The sequence below is a fragment of the Schistocerca piceifrons genome, chromosome 3, assembly GCF_021461385.2.
Source record: "Schistocerca piceifrons isolate TAMUIC-IGC-003096 chromosome 3, iqSchPice1.1, whole genome shotgun sequence".
Taxonomy (NCBI): Eukaryota; Metazoa; Arthropoda; class Insecta; order Orthoptera; family Acrididae; genus Schistocerca; species Schistocerca piceifrons.
This window is the reverse complement of record NC_060140.1, coordinates 308,919,966-308,939,870: the sequence shown is the minus strand read 5'-3', so window position 1 is coordinate 308,939,870 and position 19,905 is coordinate 308,919,966. Positions and strand designations below refer to the sequence as shown.

At 40.4% G+C, this 19,905-nt stretch overlaps 1 protein-coding gene across 1 annotated transcript in view; it reads left to right on the top strand.

Annotated features, from left to right (window-relative positions):
• The window catches only part of LOC124790035 (WD repeat-containing protein 75), a 199,549-nt gene that overhangs the window by 28,585 nt on the left and 151,059 nt on the right, over positions 1 to 19,905 (top strand). The window contains 8 exon segments of the mRNA XM_047257591.1: positions 2,569 to 2,756; positions 8,621 to 8,779; positions 9,121 to 9,332; positions 17,743 to 17,902; positions 17,905 to 17,926; positions 18,008 to 18,035; positions 18,037 to 18,087; positions 18,089 to 18,167. Of these exon segments, the coding sequence (XP_047113547.1) occupies positions 2,569 to 2,756; positions 8,621 to 8,779; positions 9,121 to 9,332; positions 17,743 to 17,902; positions 17,905 to 17,926; positions 18,008 to 18,035; positions 18,037 to 18,087; positions 18,089 to 18,167 (899 nt within the window).

The window sequence follows — 19,905 nt, the reverse complement described above, 5'->3', positions numbered from 1 at the left end:
ATTCAGAACGTAGAGATTTCCCATATTGACAAACATCCCAAACAGTCTTGTCAATCGGATTTTCGTAGTACATTGAAATGCTGCTACATTCGAAGATGAACAATACAAAATTTGTATTTACTTCATTGGATAATGTATGAAAATGCAGTGGTCGGAACTCGGGGCGGAGAAAAAAAGCTCGTCTTCCAACTTTTTTTAAAATTTATTTACTGATGCAGAGGTTTTGGTGCCAGTATTTATCTTTGTGCCTGCAAAGCATGCCTGTGTAGCGCTACATATATTCGACGGCAGAAGTTAGTTGTGACGGCACCTACCACCATTTTTCAGAACTTCCACTTACTTTGCACTCGATTCTAAGCCGCAGGTGGTTTTTTGGATTACAGAAACTGGAAAAAAGTGTGGCTTAGATTTGAGTAAATACGGTATACAGTTTCACACAAGGTATTGTGCACACTGACATACTTATTGCCTCTGAATTTTTCTTTTGCCCCAAACCACCCTATTCTTGGCATTTTTATCTCACAGAAAACACAAGTTTTGTTAGCAGCACAATCTGGTGAACAATGAATTAACAAACAGTTTGAAAACCTAGGTGAAACGTAAGAACCATTGCGTAAAATAATAAAAGAAAGGTGCATATCTCATGCGCACAAGCACAAAAACTGAATGGGACAGTTGCATTACCAGCTGCTGCAGAAACGTTTATTACATCTACATGATATATTATATCAACACCAAACAATGGCCAACATATGCAGAAAAGATTGGAAAGCTACCTCCAATTTCTCCCAGATCTCTCTAACTATAGGCATGTGTAACTGACTCCAATTATAAAATCAACTGTGACCTTACATTGACTCCCTTTTTTTAATTAGTTTCACTACCACCTACACATTCCCAACATTCTTCATGTTAAGTGAACATTTGTCCTGAGAACTTACAGCTTGTGTAATTATCACACCCTGTGACCTTCTCACCAGGAAATGAGTCTTGCTTGGAGTTTTTCATCCTCTTGGAAAATACAGGAAAATAAGTAGTTACAATTCAGGTCCATGATTGCTGAAGTAATGTTGTCAGCATCAACATAAAAAGACAGTAGTTTAGAGCCTTTTCACTGAATCTTTAATCACATATTGCAATTAGTAACCACAATGCAACTACTACCACAAAGGGATTTTGTATGGTTATTTGCAATTAAAAATAAATAAAAAGAACTTTCTAACTGTCAGATGTGACAGCAGCAAAATGGGCAACATCATTTGCAGTAAAGGTCATGCACAACTCAGAACATAACTTCAATAGGTTAAGGAGGAACACGTCACCATATGGTTGAAGCATTTAGTTGTTGATAAGCACATAACCATGACTGAGACATTGCTTAAATTTGGAAGAATCCTTCTTCAGAGTTTTAAAGCACACATATATACATGCACCTACACCTCTAGCTGACTTCATTGTGCAGCACTTCAGCTTGGCTGGGGTGGTGAAGTGGGCATGAGGAGAAAGGGGGAGGAGCAGGAGGAAAGTCTAGGTAGGGTGGCTGATAGATGGAAGGGAGAGCCAGTAGTCACATGGGATAGACACAGGGAAACTGTGTGCAGCACACAGTGAAATGGAGGAGTGGATGGGGATAGTTAATAAGCAGGGGAAGAGAGAGACTAGAGAGTAAGGTGTGAAAGCAGAATGAGTGAAATTATGATTGTGGCAGGGTGGGTGTGGGACAGAGGCTAGTGGAGGTTGAGGCCAGGAGGATTATGGGATTGCAGATGTGTAACAGGAACAGTTCCCACCAGTGTAACTGAGAGGAGCTAATGTGGGTGGAAAGGATCCAGATGGCACAAGATGTGAAGCAATCATTGCAATAGAGCATGGAGTGCCCAATAGCATCATCTGTCACTAGGTAGTCAAATCTATTCTTGGCCTCAGTTTGGCAATTGCTACTGATTTGTGTGGGCAGCTATTTGGTGGACTTGTTTGTACTAATTCCTGTGTGCAAATTTCAGCAGATCTGGTATACAACATGACTGCTTTCACAAGTGACAGTACCACTGATAGGACAGAACAAGTCTCTGGCAGTGGTGAACTAAGATTTTGTGGTTAGGTGTATCATACAGGTCTTGTAACTGAGTCTTCCACAGGTATCACGCATGTGGCAAGGGTTTGGGAGTGTGTCTATGTAGGGTTGGACTATGATGTTATGTACGTTGGGTAGACAGTGAAATAACATTTTGGGAGGTGGTAAGGATTGTGGGTAGCATGTACCTCATTTCTGGACATGTTCATAAGTATTGGAAACCCTGGTGAAAAAACTGTTAAGTTGTCCTGCTCCAAGATGATATTGAATGATGAAGGGGATGCTCCTCTGCAATTGTTTACTGGGCCTGGTTAGATGACTAGTAGCATGTATGAATAAGAGACAGGAAACCTGTTTACAGACTAGGTAACGGGGGTAATGAACTTTTGATGCTCACTGCCTTTACACCTACCTGTATTATCAATTTGTAGGCTATACATAATATTAAATAATGTTTCATTGCTCATATCTTTATTGCATTGTCATATTTGCAGACAATTCCTTGGTGGACAACGTTGGTTCACATGTGTTGCATGCCATCCAACAGAGGCGTGTGTTGCAACTGGTGACAATTCGGGTCGTTTGCTCATATGGAGGGGTTTCAATCCAGGATCCAAACCAGTTTATGGAGTGTATCACTGGCATACACTACCTGTAAGAGATGTAATATTTTCAAGTGCAGGTATGTTTCACACTATTACCTTGTAATAACAGATTTCTTCATTTGTATTTTATCAGATTCTTGCATTGCCATAAAAGAATGCCTTCTCAGATATGTTTATTTTTCCTTATTCTTTTTGTTTCGTGTTACCTAAGATTTATTTTCTCATACTTAATAGGTAATTTTATTTCATCTTTTCACTCTACATCAGAAAGGAAAATACTGTGGATGATTGTAAATAAAATATAGTCAGATCATCATTACATGTGCCTGCCTGGCTATCCACTCAGTCTAACACGCTGCTTCCCAAGCAGGAAGGTGTGCTGGTCCCCAGCACGAATCCGCTTGGCAGATTAGTGTCGAGGTCCGGTGCACTGGCCAGCCTGTGGATGGTTTTTTAGGCGGTTTTCCATCTACCTTACCGAATGCGGGCTGGTTCCCCTTATTCCGCCTCAGTTACACTGTGTCAGTGATTGCTGCGCAAACACCGTTTCCAGATACATGTACACCATAATTATTCTACCACGCTAACATTTGGGGTTACATTCGTGTGGTATGAGATGTTCCCAGGGGTGGGGAGGGGGGGGGGGAGTCTGCTTGGGCCAAACTACACAATAACCCTGGGTTCAGTGTGGGGCGGCCGTGGGGTGGGTGGACTGCTGTGGCCTGTTGTGGGGTTGTGAACCATTGAGGGTTGCGGCAGGAAGAAGCCTCTGTCGTTTCTAGGTCCCCAATTTAATACATACATACATACATAATTACATGTATTTCGAAAGTGCATTTGTCAGAATTAATGTGTTATTTTTCCCATTACGCTATTTAAAAAGCGATGTACTTAAACTTTCACCAATTTTGAGTGTAACTTAAGATGTGTACAGTAGTTCCATAAGTGCTCAATACAGGATCAGCTCACTATACTATGTGTCAATGAAAATAACCAGTCTTGAAAGTCTCTTCGGGTTTGCTGCCGGATCCTAAAATCAACTTGACTTGATATTTCGGCGATCCAACTGTTCGCCATCTTCAGGAAATGCTGCTTCTGCTGATGAGTCCCGCTGAGAACTGACGCAAGATTGCAATTCGACGTCCTATATAGGCCACCGTTCAGTACACGCATGCGCATGTGCCGCCCATCATGGTTTCTGGCTTCCAAAACAGGGAGGTGGCGCCGCCCTTAGTGAAACACTGCTGGCAACGATATATCGCAATCAAGGCCGCACCGAAGAACGTTCAGTTTTGATGCGAAATAGTACAGGATTCCACGTTTTGCTAAGAGGAAACCCATTGTCTCTCTTGATTAAATTATCAGCCTACCTAATTTCAATCGCCTCTTTATAGACACTATTCCAAAAACCGGAAATGTTGGCAATCACAACAGTTTCCTCAAATTTCATTTTGTGTCCCTCATTTAGGCAGTGTTCTGCTACAGCTGATTTTTCCGGCTGTTGTAGCCTCGTGTGACGGCGATGTTCCACACACCTGTCATTCACTGTGCGAATAGAACGGCCAACGTAAGCTTTCCCACATTGACACGGGATTTTGTACACCCGGGGATTCCTAAGTCCCAAATCATCCTTCACAGAGCCGAGCAGAGCCCTAATCTTAGAAGGTGGACGGAACACACTCTTAATGTTAAAATTCCTTAAAATTCGTCCAATCTTAAACGATAAGCCTCCAGCATAAGGAAGAAAGGCCACAGATCTATGTTCCTCTTCGTACACCTCCGGAGATGGTCCAAATTCCATAGCCCGACGAATCTGTTTCTCGGTGTATCCATTTTCCTTAAAAACAGTCATCAAATGCTCAAGTTCTTGGGTTAAGCTGCCTGCGTCAGAAATGGCATATGCTCTCCGCACCAAAGTCCTAAGGATGCCACTATGTTGGTGTGGTGGATGACAACTCTTAGGGTGCAGATACCAATCTGTGTGTGTCGGCTTTCGGTGAACGCTGTGTCCCAAAGTTCCATCTGATTTTTTATAAACCATTACGTCTAAAAATGGAAGCATCCATCATTTTCAACCTCCATAGTAAATTTGATATGGGTATGAAGACAGTTGAAGTGGTCCAAAAATCTGTTAAGAGCATCACGTCCATGCGGCCATACGAAGAAGGTATCGTCCACGTATCTCCAAAAGCACGTTGGTTGCAAAGCTGAAGTCCTCAGTGCCATGGCCTTGAAGTCCTCCATAAATAAATTGGCGACTATGGGTGACAAAGGACTACCCATAGCCACTCCGTCATTCTGTTAAAAAATGTTACCGTTAAATAAAAAATAAAAAATATGTGGAGGCCAGCACATGACGACAAAGCTTCACCAGCTCTTCATCCAGTTTTTCACTGATCAAACTAAGGGACTCTTCCAGAGGAACTCGTGTAAATAGGGATACCACATTGAAACTCACTAACAGATCTGAAGGACTCAACTTCAAAGATCCCAATCGCCGAATAAAATCCACCGAACTGGATATATGGTGTCCACATTTGCCAACAAGTGGACTGAGAGCAGATGATAAATGCTTTGCCAGGTTATAAGTCGGTGCACCCAAATTACTAACAATAGGGCATAGAGGAACCCCTTCCTTATGCAACTTAGGCAGACCATACAACCTAGGCGGAACGGCAGCACCAGGATGAAGTTTCTTACGTAAATCATATGAAAACGAACTCTTTTTCAACAGTGAAAGTGTCTTACGTTTGATCCTTTCTGTGGAGTCATTAGATAGTCTTCTGTACGCCGGGTCGTTGAGAAGTAAATCCATTTTTAGGACATAATCATCCCGCGTCATTACAACCGTGGCATTCCCCTTGTCAGCTGGTAAAACTGCTACTTCGTCATCATTCTTAAGGGAACGAATGGCTGCTCTCTCTGCGGAAGAGATGTTATCCCGCGGTGGTCGAGCCCGACGTAATGTGTGCAACACTTCTTGCCTTATTTCCTCTGCTTGATCCTCGGGTAGGCTGTGTACTGCTTGTTCTACAGAGCATGTGAACTCTGTGATAGGAAGTCTCTTGGGAGTGGGCGAAAAATTTAAACCTTTCTCCATTATCGATACTGTGGGCCCATCCAACGCCTTGTTAGAGAGATGAATCACAGTACGCCGACGTTTATCCACTTCTGCTGCTGTAGAATGAGAAAGAAGCCATTCAGATTTTGAGGATTGTCTAGTAATGGCATTACTATGTGTCCAATCTGATAGGAAAATGGATAAACCGAGAAACAGATTCGTCGGGCTATGGAATTTGGACCATCTCCGGCGGTGTACGAAGAGGAACATAGATCTGTTGCCTTTCTTCCTTATGCTGGAGGCTTATCGTTTAAGATTGGACGAATTTTAAGGAACTTTAACATTAAGAGTGTGTTCCGTCCACCTTCTAAGATTAGGGCTCTGCTCGGCTCTGTGAAGGATGATTTGGGACTTGGGAAACCCGGGGTGTACAAAATCCCGTGTCAATGTGGGAAAGCTTACGTTGGCCGTTCTATTCGCACAGTGAATGACAGGTGTGTGGAACATCGCCGTCACACGAGGCTACAACAGCCAGAAAAATCAGCCATAGCAGAACACTGCTTAAATGAGGGACACAAAATGAAATTTGAGGAAACTGTTGTGATTGCCAACATTTCTGGTTTTTGGAATAGTGTGTATAAAGAGGTGATTGAAATTAGGTTGGCTGATAATTTAATCAAGAGAGACAATGGGTTTCCTCTTAGCAAAACGTGGAATCCTGTATTATCTTGCATCAAAACTGAACGTTCTTTGGTGCAGCCTCGATTGCGATATATCGTTGCCAGCAGTGTTTCACTAAGGGCGGCGCCACCTCCCTGTTTTGGAAGCCAGAAACCGTGATGGGCGGCGCATGCGCATGTGTGTACTGAACGGTGGCCTATATAGGATGTTGAATTGCAATCTTGCGTCAGTTCTCAGCGGGACTCATCAGCAGAAGCAGCATTTCCTGAAGATAGTGAACAGTTGGATCGCTGAAATATCGAGTCAAGCTGATCTTAGGATCTGGCAGCAAACCCGAAGAGACTTTCAAGACTTATTATGCTGGGAAAGCCTACGTAATCACAAAATAACCAGTGCTTCAAAATGTGAAAATATGGATAGGTAAAAAGATCTGCTCACCGAGCAGTGGTAGGAGAAAACATGCATTAATGGTATGTGGAAGAGCACAAGTTTTTGAAGCCATGGGTCCTTCTTCTGGCAGAAGGGTTGAAGGGAAAGGAAGAGGGATCAAGGATAAGGACTGGCGAGGTTTAGGAAATGGGAAGAGTTACGGAAGAGTCACCCAGGACCACAAGTCAGGGGAGATTTACTGGATGGGATAAGATAGAATAACCCTGTGGTGGGAGTGGAGCAGGATGTGCTGTGCTGTGATGTGCAGTTCTGTCTTGTGTTTATCCTGTCCTCTCAGGGACAGGGCTACCTGTGAAAGCAGTCATGTCATAGACAAGATCTGCCATAATTTCTGCACAGCACTTTATGGGGGTTTGGCCACTGCCAAACTGTAACCAAGAACTGTTAACCACCCCATGGCAGATCATACTTCTGAGCAAAACTTGCTCAGTTGTAACGAATGCTTCACAACCTATAGCATCAGGATCCTTTCCCCCAAAACCCCAGCTCCTCTGTATTTTATGGATGAGAACTGTCCTTGCAGCCCATCCTTACATCCTTCAGTCCCTTAATCCTCCTGGTCTGTAACTGTGCTAGCTCCTGCATCATACCCACTCCCACCTCTGCATCATGACCTTAATTTCACTCAACCTGCATCCATTCTCTCCTCTTCATAGTCTCCCTCTTCCTCTGGTGCATCTCCTGCTCCTAATCCACTCCTCCACATCTATGTGTGGTGCTCACAACTTCCTCTGCCTGTGGCCAAAACGAGCACACCTGCGCCCCATTCATATTCCATGTGTCTATTGCTTCTCCCTCCCACCCATTAGCCATCCTTCTCCAATCTTGCATCCAACTCTCTGCCAACTTCCTCCCCTCGCCCAGCTCATTGACACGAGCCCTCTACCCAGTCAAGCTGCAGTGCTGCTGGGTCGCCATGGACATGGGTGTAAGGGTACTCTATCTCTGACGAAGGAATTGTCCGAAATTAGCAAAGTTATGAGACATTTTATGTGTCTATCTACAACTCAGCAATTCAGCTATTCGTTGAGTTGTTACATTTGCTATTTAAATTACTGTATTCATATACCTCCAAGACTTTTCATTACCTATTCCTATCGAGTTTGGATTTTAAAATTGCCTATCATGAAAGCCTTACTCAAATTTTATAACCTGACAGTGAGATATGGTGCTATGTCTATAATGTTGAAATGTAACTTTAGTTGCTCCTGTGTATGTCAGAGTTTTAACAGTGAGTCATAGAAGGGATTAAATATTAAAATTGTATTATCAGACTCTTTTTTTTCCATTAGGATTTTACTGACAATAATCCCTTCAAACAGTGTTTGAAGGGAGAAGTTGAATAATGCTAGTTACAAAAAATTAATGAAAAAAGTACTTCACCGTGAGAGGCATCTTCAATTGTTTGTTTCCTTCTGGCTGTGAGTATTTTTGTGTCACTATAGAAGAGAGAAAAAACGTAAATGGTACTTCATGATTTAATTTTCTTTTATTTATTTGATGTTTCCCAATATGCATAAGAGGACAAATGTTTAGTTAAAATGCTTTTGTAATAATTGCTATTTTGAAACCTTTGCAATTATTTTATTCTAAGATTAGGACAGTTTGTCATAGCAAAAGGTTACATTTTCATAGTTTCAAATATGATATTGGAATGTTACATGTATTCTATTGATTTAGTCTTTCATAGCTCATAATATTCCAGATTTTTCTGTTTGTAATTAGCAATATATCTCTTTTATTTTGCAGGAACATATGTCTACACTGGAGGTGGTGAGGGAGTTTTAGTGAAGTGGTCCCTAGATGCCTCACAGCAGCGCAGTTTCTTGCCACGATTACCAGCCTCTATCGCCCACATTTCATTATCTTCAGATAACAGATGTATAGGCATTTCAACAGATGATAATGGTAAAACATTGCAGAGTTGTCAGAATTTATTTACCCTGCTTTGAATTAAAAAGGTTTTATACACAAGAATAAGCTACACACATTTGAATGTTGACTGAATATTTAATTTTGAGGTTTCATGTCATTTATAGATGTACAACTCTACAATTTTGTTCACTATTTTGCTAAGGATTCTTTGAAAAACAATTTAAAGGCCACTTCCGCAAATTCCACATTTAGTACCAAGAAGTTGAATAATAGAATGTGATTGAGCTTCTTACAAAATTTTACGTAAAAATATACTGCAAATGTTTCAATTCTAAAACTGAAATTCAAATTTTGTTATTTCTTTCATTTTCCAGCAATTCAAATAATTGATCCCCAGTTCAAACATTTATCTGTCGTTCAACATTTTACATGGGGAGTTAGGCCTGTGGCTACTGCTCCTGGAAGACCCGGACCTCTCTTCCCAGCCAGGTTAACAAGGGATCCTCGCACGCAGTCCTTGGTACTTAATGGACGCACAGGACACATACAGTTTTTCTCAGTGCACTCAAAAACACTGCTATACAATGTATGTATGCAAATTATAAATGCAAAATTATTATAATTACTAACCGTATATAACAAGTATACATCTTTTGATACAGCATATTTCGTACATATATAATTTAATAAAACTATTGAGCAAAATTTGTAGTTAATGACACATTTTGAAAAAAGTATTAGCACCTTCAATGCAGAATATAGTTATGTCAGGCAGTTATCAGATTTTGTCTGTCTGCAGATTATGCTAATGTCATCAGTGTTTTGTACAATGTAAATAGTAATGGAAAACCACAGAAACAACTTGCTACTGTGTGTATTTCAAATACAAAAAGTAATGAAACCATTAACAGTGCTACCTTCTTTGTACATTCAATGTATTAAATTTAATGTTTGAGAAGCTTTTTATAGGCAAATGTATGATAGAGCTGAATTCTTCTGCATTTATCAGCAAGGAATCAGGTTTAGCTAGACTGTGCTAAATGGAGAGCTAGTTGAAGGCCCAAGTGACACATGCCGCCAAGCTCAGAGATGCCATATCTGCTAAATTCCTGTGTAGGACATATCACAATTAGTGGTGGCTGTTTGGGTCGCCAGGCTGAGAGGGGAGCCAGAGATGCCCAAATAGAAGATCTATATGCACTGTATATCACAATTAGTAACGGAAACTGACATAGGTGAAAGTGTACAATGGAAAAGAGGGGGGCAAGCCAACTGATAAGTTGCTTGTATATAAAAATGTTCTCGAACAGGTCCTGGCTAAATGCGTTCCCAAGACACTTCTTAGCACAGCTGGCAGTAGCCTATTTACAGCAAAGTATATCTCTGAATAATTAGAAAAGAACATACTTTGTATCTTTATCCCTAGTGAAATTGATTCCTGTAGCGGTAGCTAGAGCATAGTTATAATGATGACGATGATGATGATGATGATGATGATTCACAAAAATGTTAATCATTCACAGTGCATTGATTAAATGAAATATAAAGGTCTTTTTCAGATGAGATTTTAGGAATAGCTTGAAAGAATCTTTTCCTACCACTAAAGGAATTTTACTTACTCATGTAAGGTACGGTTTATGTTTGTTATGGAGCCTGTGTGAGAGTGTATAAAATACAAACTGGTAGTTGCAAGATTAGCATTTCTGAAAAAGAGAAATTTTGTAACATCATATATATATTTAAGGCCGAATATTTTTAGCATGGTGCAGCAGAGTCAGGAACTGAAAAACGTAATTATATATAAATTTCAGCCTCCAGTTGCATAAGCAAAGAAACTTTACCTAGGTTTCAGCTATAATAATGTAGCCTTCTTTAGAAATGCCACAATATAAAATTAAAACATGCCAGATGTTGGCTTTATCAAACTTAAATTGTCAGTAACGTGGACAATAAACAGTTCAGACAAGAAAAAAATAACAATTTTGAAAGGTGATGCTACAGAAGAATACTAAGAATTGGATTGAGTAGATCAGGTAACTAATGAAGAGGTACTGAATCTAATTAAAGGGAAAAAAACTTAAGGCACAACTGGACTAAAACAAGGTGATGTTAGGTGATGTTAGGCAGTGAATGTGTGTGTTCTGGGAGGGGTGAGTAAAAGTTGTAGAGGAGATCAAGGCTTGACTACTATAAGTGGCTTCAAATGTATTTAGGTTGTGGGGATTGTCCAGATATGAAAAGGTTTGCACAGGATAGACTATCATGGAGAATTTCCTTAAGCCAGTCTTTGAATAGAAGATCACATGTGATTGTAAGAAATTAGACATTTACTTTTGTTGACAGAAACTCAACGAAGGATTATGTTCCCATTACAACATAAATATATAGTGTGTTAACAAAAATTTTTACGTGTTGTTCACTATATTTGTATGAATATGTATTGGAAATGATCTGTGAGGAGACAGTCATTACATTTCAGTATTAGACACAGGATGAGAGAAAGGCAGAGCATATCTTACAGAATAATAAAACTTGGCAAGCTGTGCCATGAGACTATGGTAACATACTGAGTAAAGGGGAATCTGTATGTAACTAGGTGATTATTGGAATCAGTTGAGACTCCCAAGGGAATGGTCCAATCTGACCTGTAGGAAACCACCCTGAAATTTTTTATACAGGTAGAATACAATGAAAGAAACACTCTGGCAAAAATTTAGCTGCTAAGATGCACTGCAAGTATTTTTTTAAAAAATGTTGAAGTTACTTTTTTTATTTGCATGAAGAACCACTTATGAGAGCAGTCTGTACAGCCCTTTGTGCCTAGCACACGATTGGCAATGACAAGACAGCATAGCACTGTGTAGTTCTAAAATCAGGAGTGACACAATCGAATTTGAGGCAGCTAAACCATACCATAGATGTCACTTATCATTAATGTTTTGAATAGGAGGCATCATTAATGTTTTGAATAGGAGGCAGTTTGTACCAACAGCTAAACTGTTGCATACGTAACTCTTGCAAAGGTGACTGGCATAGGAAAATAAATCAAGGCAGTATTTGATCTTACCTTACAGAAGACTTCCATTAATAGTGACTTTAAATTATTGAAATGAAATATTTCTTACCCACCTATAATTTTATAACAGTTCCTGTAGCGTAGTTCTTTTGATAATTTTTGAATAATGTATATATTAGTATTAATTTTATGCCTTGTTCATTCTCCATAGTCATCGCAGTAAAGTGAAATGTCATTTGAATGATGAAAGCAAACATTTTCCTTAAACTATGCACATTTGACGAAAGAAAAATTAATGCTTTCAGGTACATCACAGTAATAATTACTGGTTTTGTTTAGACAAATTGCAGTGGAGTAAGAAATTATCCTGGCCATTGCTATACTCGTTGTGTTGCATACCAAGCGTACTTAAAGCAGCTAATAAAATGCGCTGATGCAAACTGTTAATTCGCAAATGCTGAAGTTTAAGAATACTATTCTCCTGCTAGACCTCAGATGTCATGGAGCTGTTGAAAATTATATTGCCTGAGAATTTCCTGAAAAATTCTTTCCACAGACAAAAAAATTCTTTATTGAGAATAACATTGGTTGATCCAGGGGGGAATCTGAATTAGTTTTTCATAGTCCTCCTGAAAGATAGAGTTAGCATTGTTCCAGGCCAGGTGTCCAACAAAAGCAGTTAATTAATTTCTACAACTAGTTAGAAACCATTTTGAATGAAATGTTACAAATTATTCTTTCCTATTTTTCCAGAGTTGGTAGGTTGATTATAAGATTTTTGTCTCTAAAAAGTCCCTGAAGACTGATGTAAAGTTGCAGAAACAATAATCCATTCATATGTGTCACTGTCATTGTTGTATATGAATGTATCATAGCATTAATCAGTAGCAAAACAGACCCTGTCCTCCTTCACTTCAAAATGATAAAGTGCAGTTTGCTTGCAATTCTTTCAAGAAACCTGACTGACCAGCGTTAGACACAGCAGATTAGGGATACAGCAAGCTTCGTCTTCATATAAGCTATGAATTAATGACATCTCCTCTATACTTTTATAAATTATGTTGTTTTGTGACTTCCTGTACTGTATGATTTCTTGAATCTACTTAACCAGGTCAAAAAAGACTTGAAATAGACAGTGTTCATCTCAATTGCAATTCATAGGGCCCAGTCTCGTAGGTCTCCATCAGTAATGGTGCATTGCCCCTCATGAGCAACTTCACGTGGTTCACATCTCTAGAAAACATCTCTAAAGTACTGTTATTCATCCTATTTATTCAAGTTTAAGGGTTTATGTTGGTTATTAACCAGACTCCGTCATGCTTCCCTTAAAACTCCATGTTAATTGTAAAATGCGCAATAGAATTCCTATCTTGAAGCGTCCTAACATTGAATCATAAGGTGGGAAATTGTAATAATCCCAATATATAACTATCCATTAAATCAATTGAATAAATTGAGGAACTGGAAGGAACTATGTGCCCCTTTAAATAAAAATACAAATGAAACATAAACCGATTGTTTATTACATTAAACAATTGCAAAGTGTTGACATCAACATTATACAAAAAAACAAAGTTAATTGATGATGACAACTCACAAGTGGAGGTATGACTACCGTATCCTAGCTACACATTAAATCATTTATCCAATACAGCCCAACGATTGATTTGGAGACTCTAGTGGTCGACTAAATGCCACATCAAACGATATTAAGGTATGAATCGGGTTTAGTGGAGCTGTGGCAACAGTATGCTTGTTGTCTAAACGTTAACCCCCATCTAGTGAGCTGTGCTGCTGCGTTGTGTCATCAATCTGCTGTGATGGTTAGTCAGAGGACTTTGATCATAGTAGGGAATCAGATTCTCGCTCATCAGGACTCGGGCTCCTCTAAGCACTACCATGCCTTGAAGCAGTGACCTGTTTCCATCAACCTTTAAACTAAGGATGTCCCTTTTTCTTCCACCAGCTCCCGATTCAGCAGTTTGCGTCAATCTGGCCACATAAGCTAATCAGCTAAAATGTTGCTCTTTTTCATCAATAGCATGTCAGTGCTACATATAACAAATCCACTGACTGGAAAGTTGTCAGTCATGGTCCAATCAGAGCACATGTTTCTCACTAGTTTGTCCTAGAAATTACTGTCTGACATCAGCCAGCGATGGGCGGATCACAGCAATGTCAAACATTTCTGAATTTCCTGAGGCCAAACTAACATGACGTGCCCTCTGCGAGATCTCCGTTCTCACCATGGTTTGCCCCAACATTCCAAGACTTGCACTTTTCTGCCATAAATTGTTGTGTCCCGGCAAGCACTTGAGACTGTTGTGTTAGGCCATCTCAAGAAGTGAGCCGTGCCAGAGGCTGCTGACCCTGAGTTAGTGAAAAGGACTGATAGATTCTGTTGTGAGCTTCTGTCGGTGTCCACTTGACATGCCCAAGATAGCACAAAGCTTTAAGTGCCCACAACACACCTGCCGCATTCAGAGCAATGTGTGGGCTGTGCATTCACAGACTGGAAATATTAGCCCCTGTGCCAATGTACACTGAAATTTTATAAAATACACTTTCCTGTGATAAATCAGCTTAATGAGACTTAAAGTAGATGCAACTAAAGTGTCCTGCCTATTACCAGTCATGAGAAGGGTCAGATAAATTTAGTATAAATGGAAGGAGGCAAGCCAGATGGCTTGTAACCTTACAAAGTAACACTGTTTTTGCACACTGCTTAACATTAAGTGCTAAACAGAAAGAATATTAATTCAGTTGTATCTCCATTGTCAACTCTGATGCTGCCTCAGAAGCAACTGGCAATTATGATAGATATTAAATGAGTTGTAAATTTGAGTGAACAGTAACTATAGACAATTGTTTCAGAGAAACTATCAACGAAAACTGAAATTCACTTTACAAACTATGATTGCGCTGAGTTGGGTTATCTCTTTACTGATGCATTCTAAACCAAGGATATGCACCTGCCATCAGAGGTGTGCATCAAGCCTGCACAACCTGCCATGGACCGCAGCCATGACTGCCGGGTGAGCCTCGACTTATAGTGCCTGGTCAGCCGGGTGAGCTGCGCAGGGGTCCTCCGGGCTGAGCGGTGCCCTGCCAGAACCCGAGTCCACCCAGGCATCAGTGCAGCTAGGCTGCTTGTCAAGTCATGTTCCTGGCAGGCACCACACTGTTGCGGGCACAGAACGAAATCTTTGCGGCCTGTGTGCAGGCAGTTTTTCACTTTGCACAGTATTTACCGAAACCGTACTTATCCTCTGGTGTTACATTAAAATAACTGATGGCTGTAACATCAGGAACAAGATGGATGTTTAAATCTCCACCATTGCCTGTAATTTTTAAATCAACTTATTGCTACGTATGTGTAAAAATCTATAACAAAATCTCGCCTTTATCCCCTACATTGGGCCCCCCATCAGCAAAAATTGCAAGAATAATGGGGAAAAACAACATTAAACCAATTTTTCAGCCACCTCCAAAAACGAAAGTGTTACTGGGCTCGGTGGAGCACAAATTGCAGCTACAAGTTCCTGGTATATATAGTATACAGTGCGAATGTGGGCTCCAGTAGATTGGTCAAACACAACGCTGCATTTCTGCATTTCGGAACGCTGCCAGGAACACATTAGAAGCGTACGGCTGGGGGCACAAGGACAAATCGGCCGTGGCAGAACATAGCCTCAATAAGGGACACACCTTCCAATGTGAAGAAACGAAAATGCTTTACCAAGTCAGTGGCTTCTGGGAGAGCATCATCAAGGAATCAATCTTGTCAACAGGGACGATGGCTACCATTTCAGTTCGGTGTGGAACGCTGCAATAGCAGCTATAAGCCAGGACCATGCTCAGCTGCTAATGCTTCATGATTCTAAGCTAGACTAACGCAGCAGATGGCCGGTGTCGCCGGGCGCCACACAGTTGGATAGAACAGTGTAGAAGGAATAGTTGTTGTATATAATGTGACAACAGTTCTCTAGGACTTTTTCACATTTGCCCCCGGACTGGTAATGAATGTAACCTTCAAGAGATGGGTTATAAATATCCCTAATTTGCTTATGTTAGTTACAGTTTCATCCCGTACATTTGTAGCACTTTTATCCAACAAACAGGAACTCTGCAACAAACAGGGTTCAATTTTCACACTGCAGCTCTGACGATACTGAATGTGTAAAAAAGAGTAAAATAATGCCTTTCATTGTACACGTCTGTCCATGTGCCAGTTGTACATGTGCACGTACCATCTTCCCATATCCTGCACCACTTGGTGGACAACAGCCACCCAGTATTTGTCTGCTATTTCTTTTTCATGGTGAGAAATTGTTGTAGGGTGAGGAAGCACATCTCTTCCACTTGCAGCAGGATACTACGCTTATATTTCTGGCAATGTTTGTGCAAGAAGTAGAAAGCCATTTCCTGCCCCTTTGATGAATGGTCACACGTCTCTTGTGCACATTGTTACACACTTCTCCAGGACAATGTATTTAGCTATGCCGGAAGGTTGCCACTACTGTTGATCTGACTATTAGGAGAAGCTTTGCAGTTATTCAAGTGTTGCAACAGGGTCCACAAGTTTTCCTACACGTGACGGCAAGCTCCACTTACTTTCAGTATGACCACATAGAAAACTTATAAAATTGTACTGCAAAAGACCTTGTTTGTGGAAAATCACCAACAAATGTTACATGAAGAATATAAAAAGTTAGGTGTATGAAGAGATTGTTGAAACATTTCCAGACAATTTAAAACTGTGGACCACAGTGTAAGGAAAACTTAACTACAGCAGATCAAGTTTCATAAAAGAGCACAGAAAGTTAGAGGCTTTAGACGGAAGTGGAAAAAAGATGTATAAAACAATAAAAAGTTGCTTGTACTATGTTCATTACTGCATTACACATTACTGTGTTGCAATTCATTATTTTACATTATGAGTTACTTTTCTTCACAAAGGCTCCAAGAACAGCATTTTCATAGCATATAAAACCTTCATGATTCTCAGAGGTGTGCAGACGATTCAGAAAGCTATTCTGCTCACGTGTGACCCACCATTCCTGCCTCCCCAGCACTGTCTGTTTCCCTATTGCACCGAGTCCTGTTGACACCGAGGCTCAGCTGGGTACCTGAACAAGCCATGGGCCTCGACGGTGCATCATGGCTCACGCGCTCTGTTCCTGGTACAGCTGAGCTTGACAGCCCGTGGTGCAGGCAGCAATACGGAGTGGTCAGCCACCTCCGGGCTTGTTGAGAGCTATAAATTTGGCAATTTTACACTTTTTTTAGATACTTGTATTGCATCTTAGCAACTTATGTTTTGATATGGTCTTTCTTTCGGTATATTCTTATAGATAAAAAAATTCAGGGAATGTGTAAAAAAGTCGGATTGGGCCAATCTCTTGTAATACTTTTGTTCACTATTCACAACAAACATTCAACAAGACGTTGCAAAGTTGAATACTAATTACATATATTTGCTGTTTAACACCAGCAAATTTTTGTGCATATTCCTAACTCCCATAAATTATGCTTACCACATTTTCTGCTCAGATAGTGTTGCATACTTCACCCCCCCCCCCCCCCCCCCCCCCCCTGCACCCCATCTGGATTTTATGTTAATGATTTAAGGCACTAACTTTGTGTCACTGAACTCTTTCTTTCATATCTTTGAAAATGCTATGTGCAGTTTTGACTCAAAAGAAACGTTTATAATTGATATTTATCTTGGAGATATCTTCAGTGGACCATATATGACTTTTTGTTGGCTACAGCTGCATGTACATACTTACGCAGAAAGACGACCTGTGAAATGCACTTCATTCTATGTGTGTATGAACAGCTGTAGTCTGGGACCTCCAAACAGCTTTATTTTTGCGTTTGATGAGATTTATTTGTAGCATTCCAGTCATTCTGTTAAATTTACATTATTTCAATGTTGCAAATTATCTCATCTGTCCTAATCTCAAAATATTTGTAGCTTGATGTTACAGGACAGAACTATCTAACTCAGGAACGAGGTGAAGTTATAGTTAACACAGAAGTAATTAAGGTTGCCTTCAGTTCTGCTGGAGATTGGCTTGCAACAGTGGAGCAGAGAGACGACAATGAAATCAGCCCTGAGTTGCGCCTAAAATTCTGGATTATGACAGCACTAAGCAGACGTAAGTTGAGCTTAGTCTTTACAGATCAGTTGTCTGCTATTTATGAGTTGCAGTAATCACCTATATGTGTCTTATTTTCAGGTATTCATTGAACACTGCAATAGAACTGCCCTCATAAGAGTACTGTCTATGCCTTAGAATTCCAACCATCTGCCAATCTCTAACCACTTGTTGGCTGTTACTACTGGTGATGACCAAAAGTTTCGAATTTGGGGACTTACAGAAAATTCAAGCTTATACAGTAAGTTATTTACAGCAGCTGAGTATTGCATGATTGATAGCGTTTTAGGTCCTCAAATGCATTTAAGAAAACTAAAATAAATTTTTTGTAAAATGAACAACTAAAAGCAATTTTCACATTTGTTTAGGAAGATTGCAGTTGTATGCTTATTATATAACATTAATTTAACCTGTTCTCTGTATTAAAATTAATATAATGTAAGTTATTAAACATTTGTAGTGGAAACATGTTATTGTTAATTCTAATGCTATGTAAAATATGAGGGGGTGGTGACTGGATATCAGTAGATGAACAGTTTACTACAGGTGTGTTCTTGTGCTCCAGTGAATAGGAAATGAAACAGAGGCTGCAAAAAACTATGAAGAATTTGCCAAAATCAACTGTATTATTGAACAGGGTGGTCAAGTTGGCCCTTGGATGCAATTCTGTAGGGAGAAGGGAGGGGGCGGCAAGAAACTACAATTTGGTGAGAAGTGATCAGGTTGCAAAAGCTCAGAAGTAGCTGCCGAAATCAGCCACATTACTTAACAGGGTGGTCAAGTTGGCCCTTGTCTGCAGTTTTGTAGTGATCATTCTCCTGAATGTGTAGAATCATACTCATGTCGAACTCTGTCTATTGGGTACAGTAAAATTAGGGGCTGGTGAGGCTGTTACTGCAGGATGGAATAGCAAGTGTTAGACAGATGTGTGGCACAGGTTTTGAAACCGTGATTTTTCATGCTAAAGATATGTTCCGTGTAAGACAAGTATTGTAAAGACTCCATTGTGACAAGAAAATGAATTGCCCTGCCACTGGGTACATGCCACGTTATGAAGCATAGCCCTTTCATAGCCAAATGTAAGTTAGGAAGTATGATGACCCAAATATCGCTGAAGTAGATATGCAGATAATTGTATCCATTAGCACCCTGTATGTGCCTGCTCTTTTTGTAAGTCATACTATATTCAGTGGGGAATGTCAGCTACGTGCCTCTTTCTTTAACCCTCTTAAACTATCAGGAAATAATTTCTAAGGTATTCTAAGCAAAACACAATAGTGAAGGAAACAAAGAAGAATCAGAAGTAACAAATCTCATTGAGACAGACTTGCGTAATGTGCAACTGAATGTCAAGCACATATTAATAGTTTTAGTGGTCCAAAGTGAGTAGTGGCACTACGGTTAGAGATGGCGGAGCAGTGGGTTGTGGAGGTGATGGTGCTGACCAGGGTTGGGTAGAAAAATTATGCTGAAAGATATAACATCTCTTATTCAATCTTGAGCTACAACGTTAAAGTGCGGCAACACCTCCGGATATGCCTTTGGCAAGTGCTTGGTCTACCAGAGGTGCCATTGATGTGAAAAGGTCACGGTGGCGGGTTGCCCATTTGACTTCTGTGTCCTGCTTTTCGACACTGTTTACCCCACTCGGCAGCATGTGCCTGACTTAGCACCATGTGGCCCTGAGTGAGTAGTGCTGATGACACAAATGTCTGCTGAATTCTCATAAGCGTCCACCACTACCAGGTTAGAAGCTCGTCCTTGTGCAGATGGATGGTGGCAGTACTGCCCTGGCTGCAAACCACTGCCCTCCAAAACAGGAATTTGGTTGCTACTGTGGATCCTGGGAATGGCTCGTCCATAGGTGTGGCCTTAGAAACCTGTATTGGTATAGTGAAAGTGGATACCCAGACCAAAATCGGCTGCTGGGTGGCCCATAACATGAGGGAGACTTGCATGGATCCGATGTCATAGGGGAT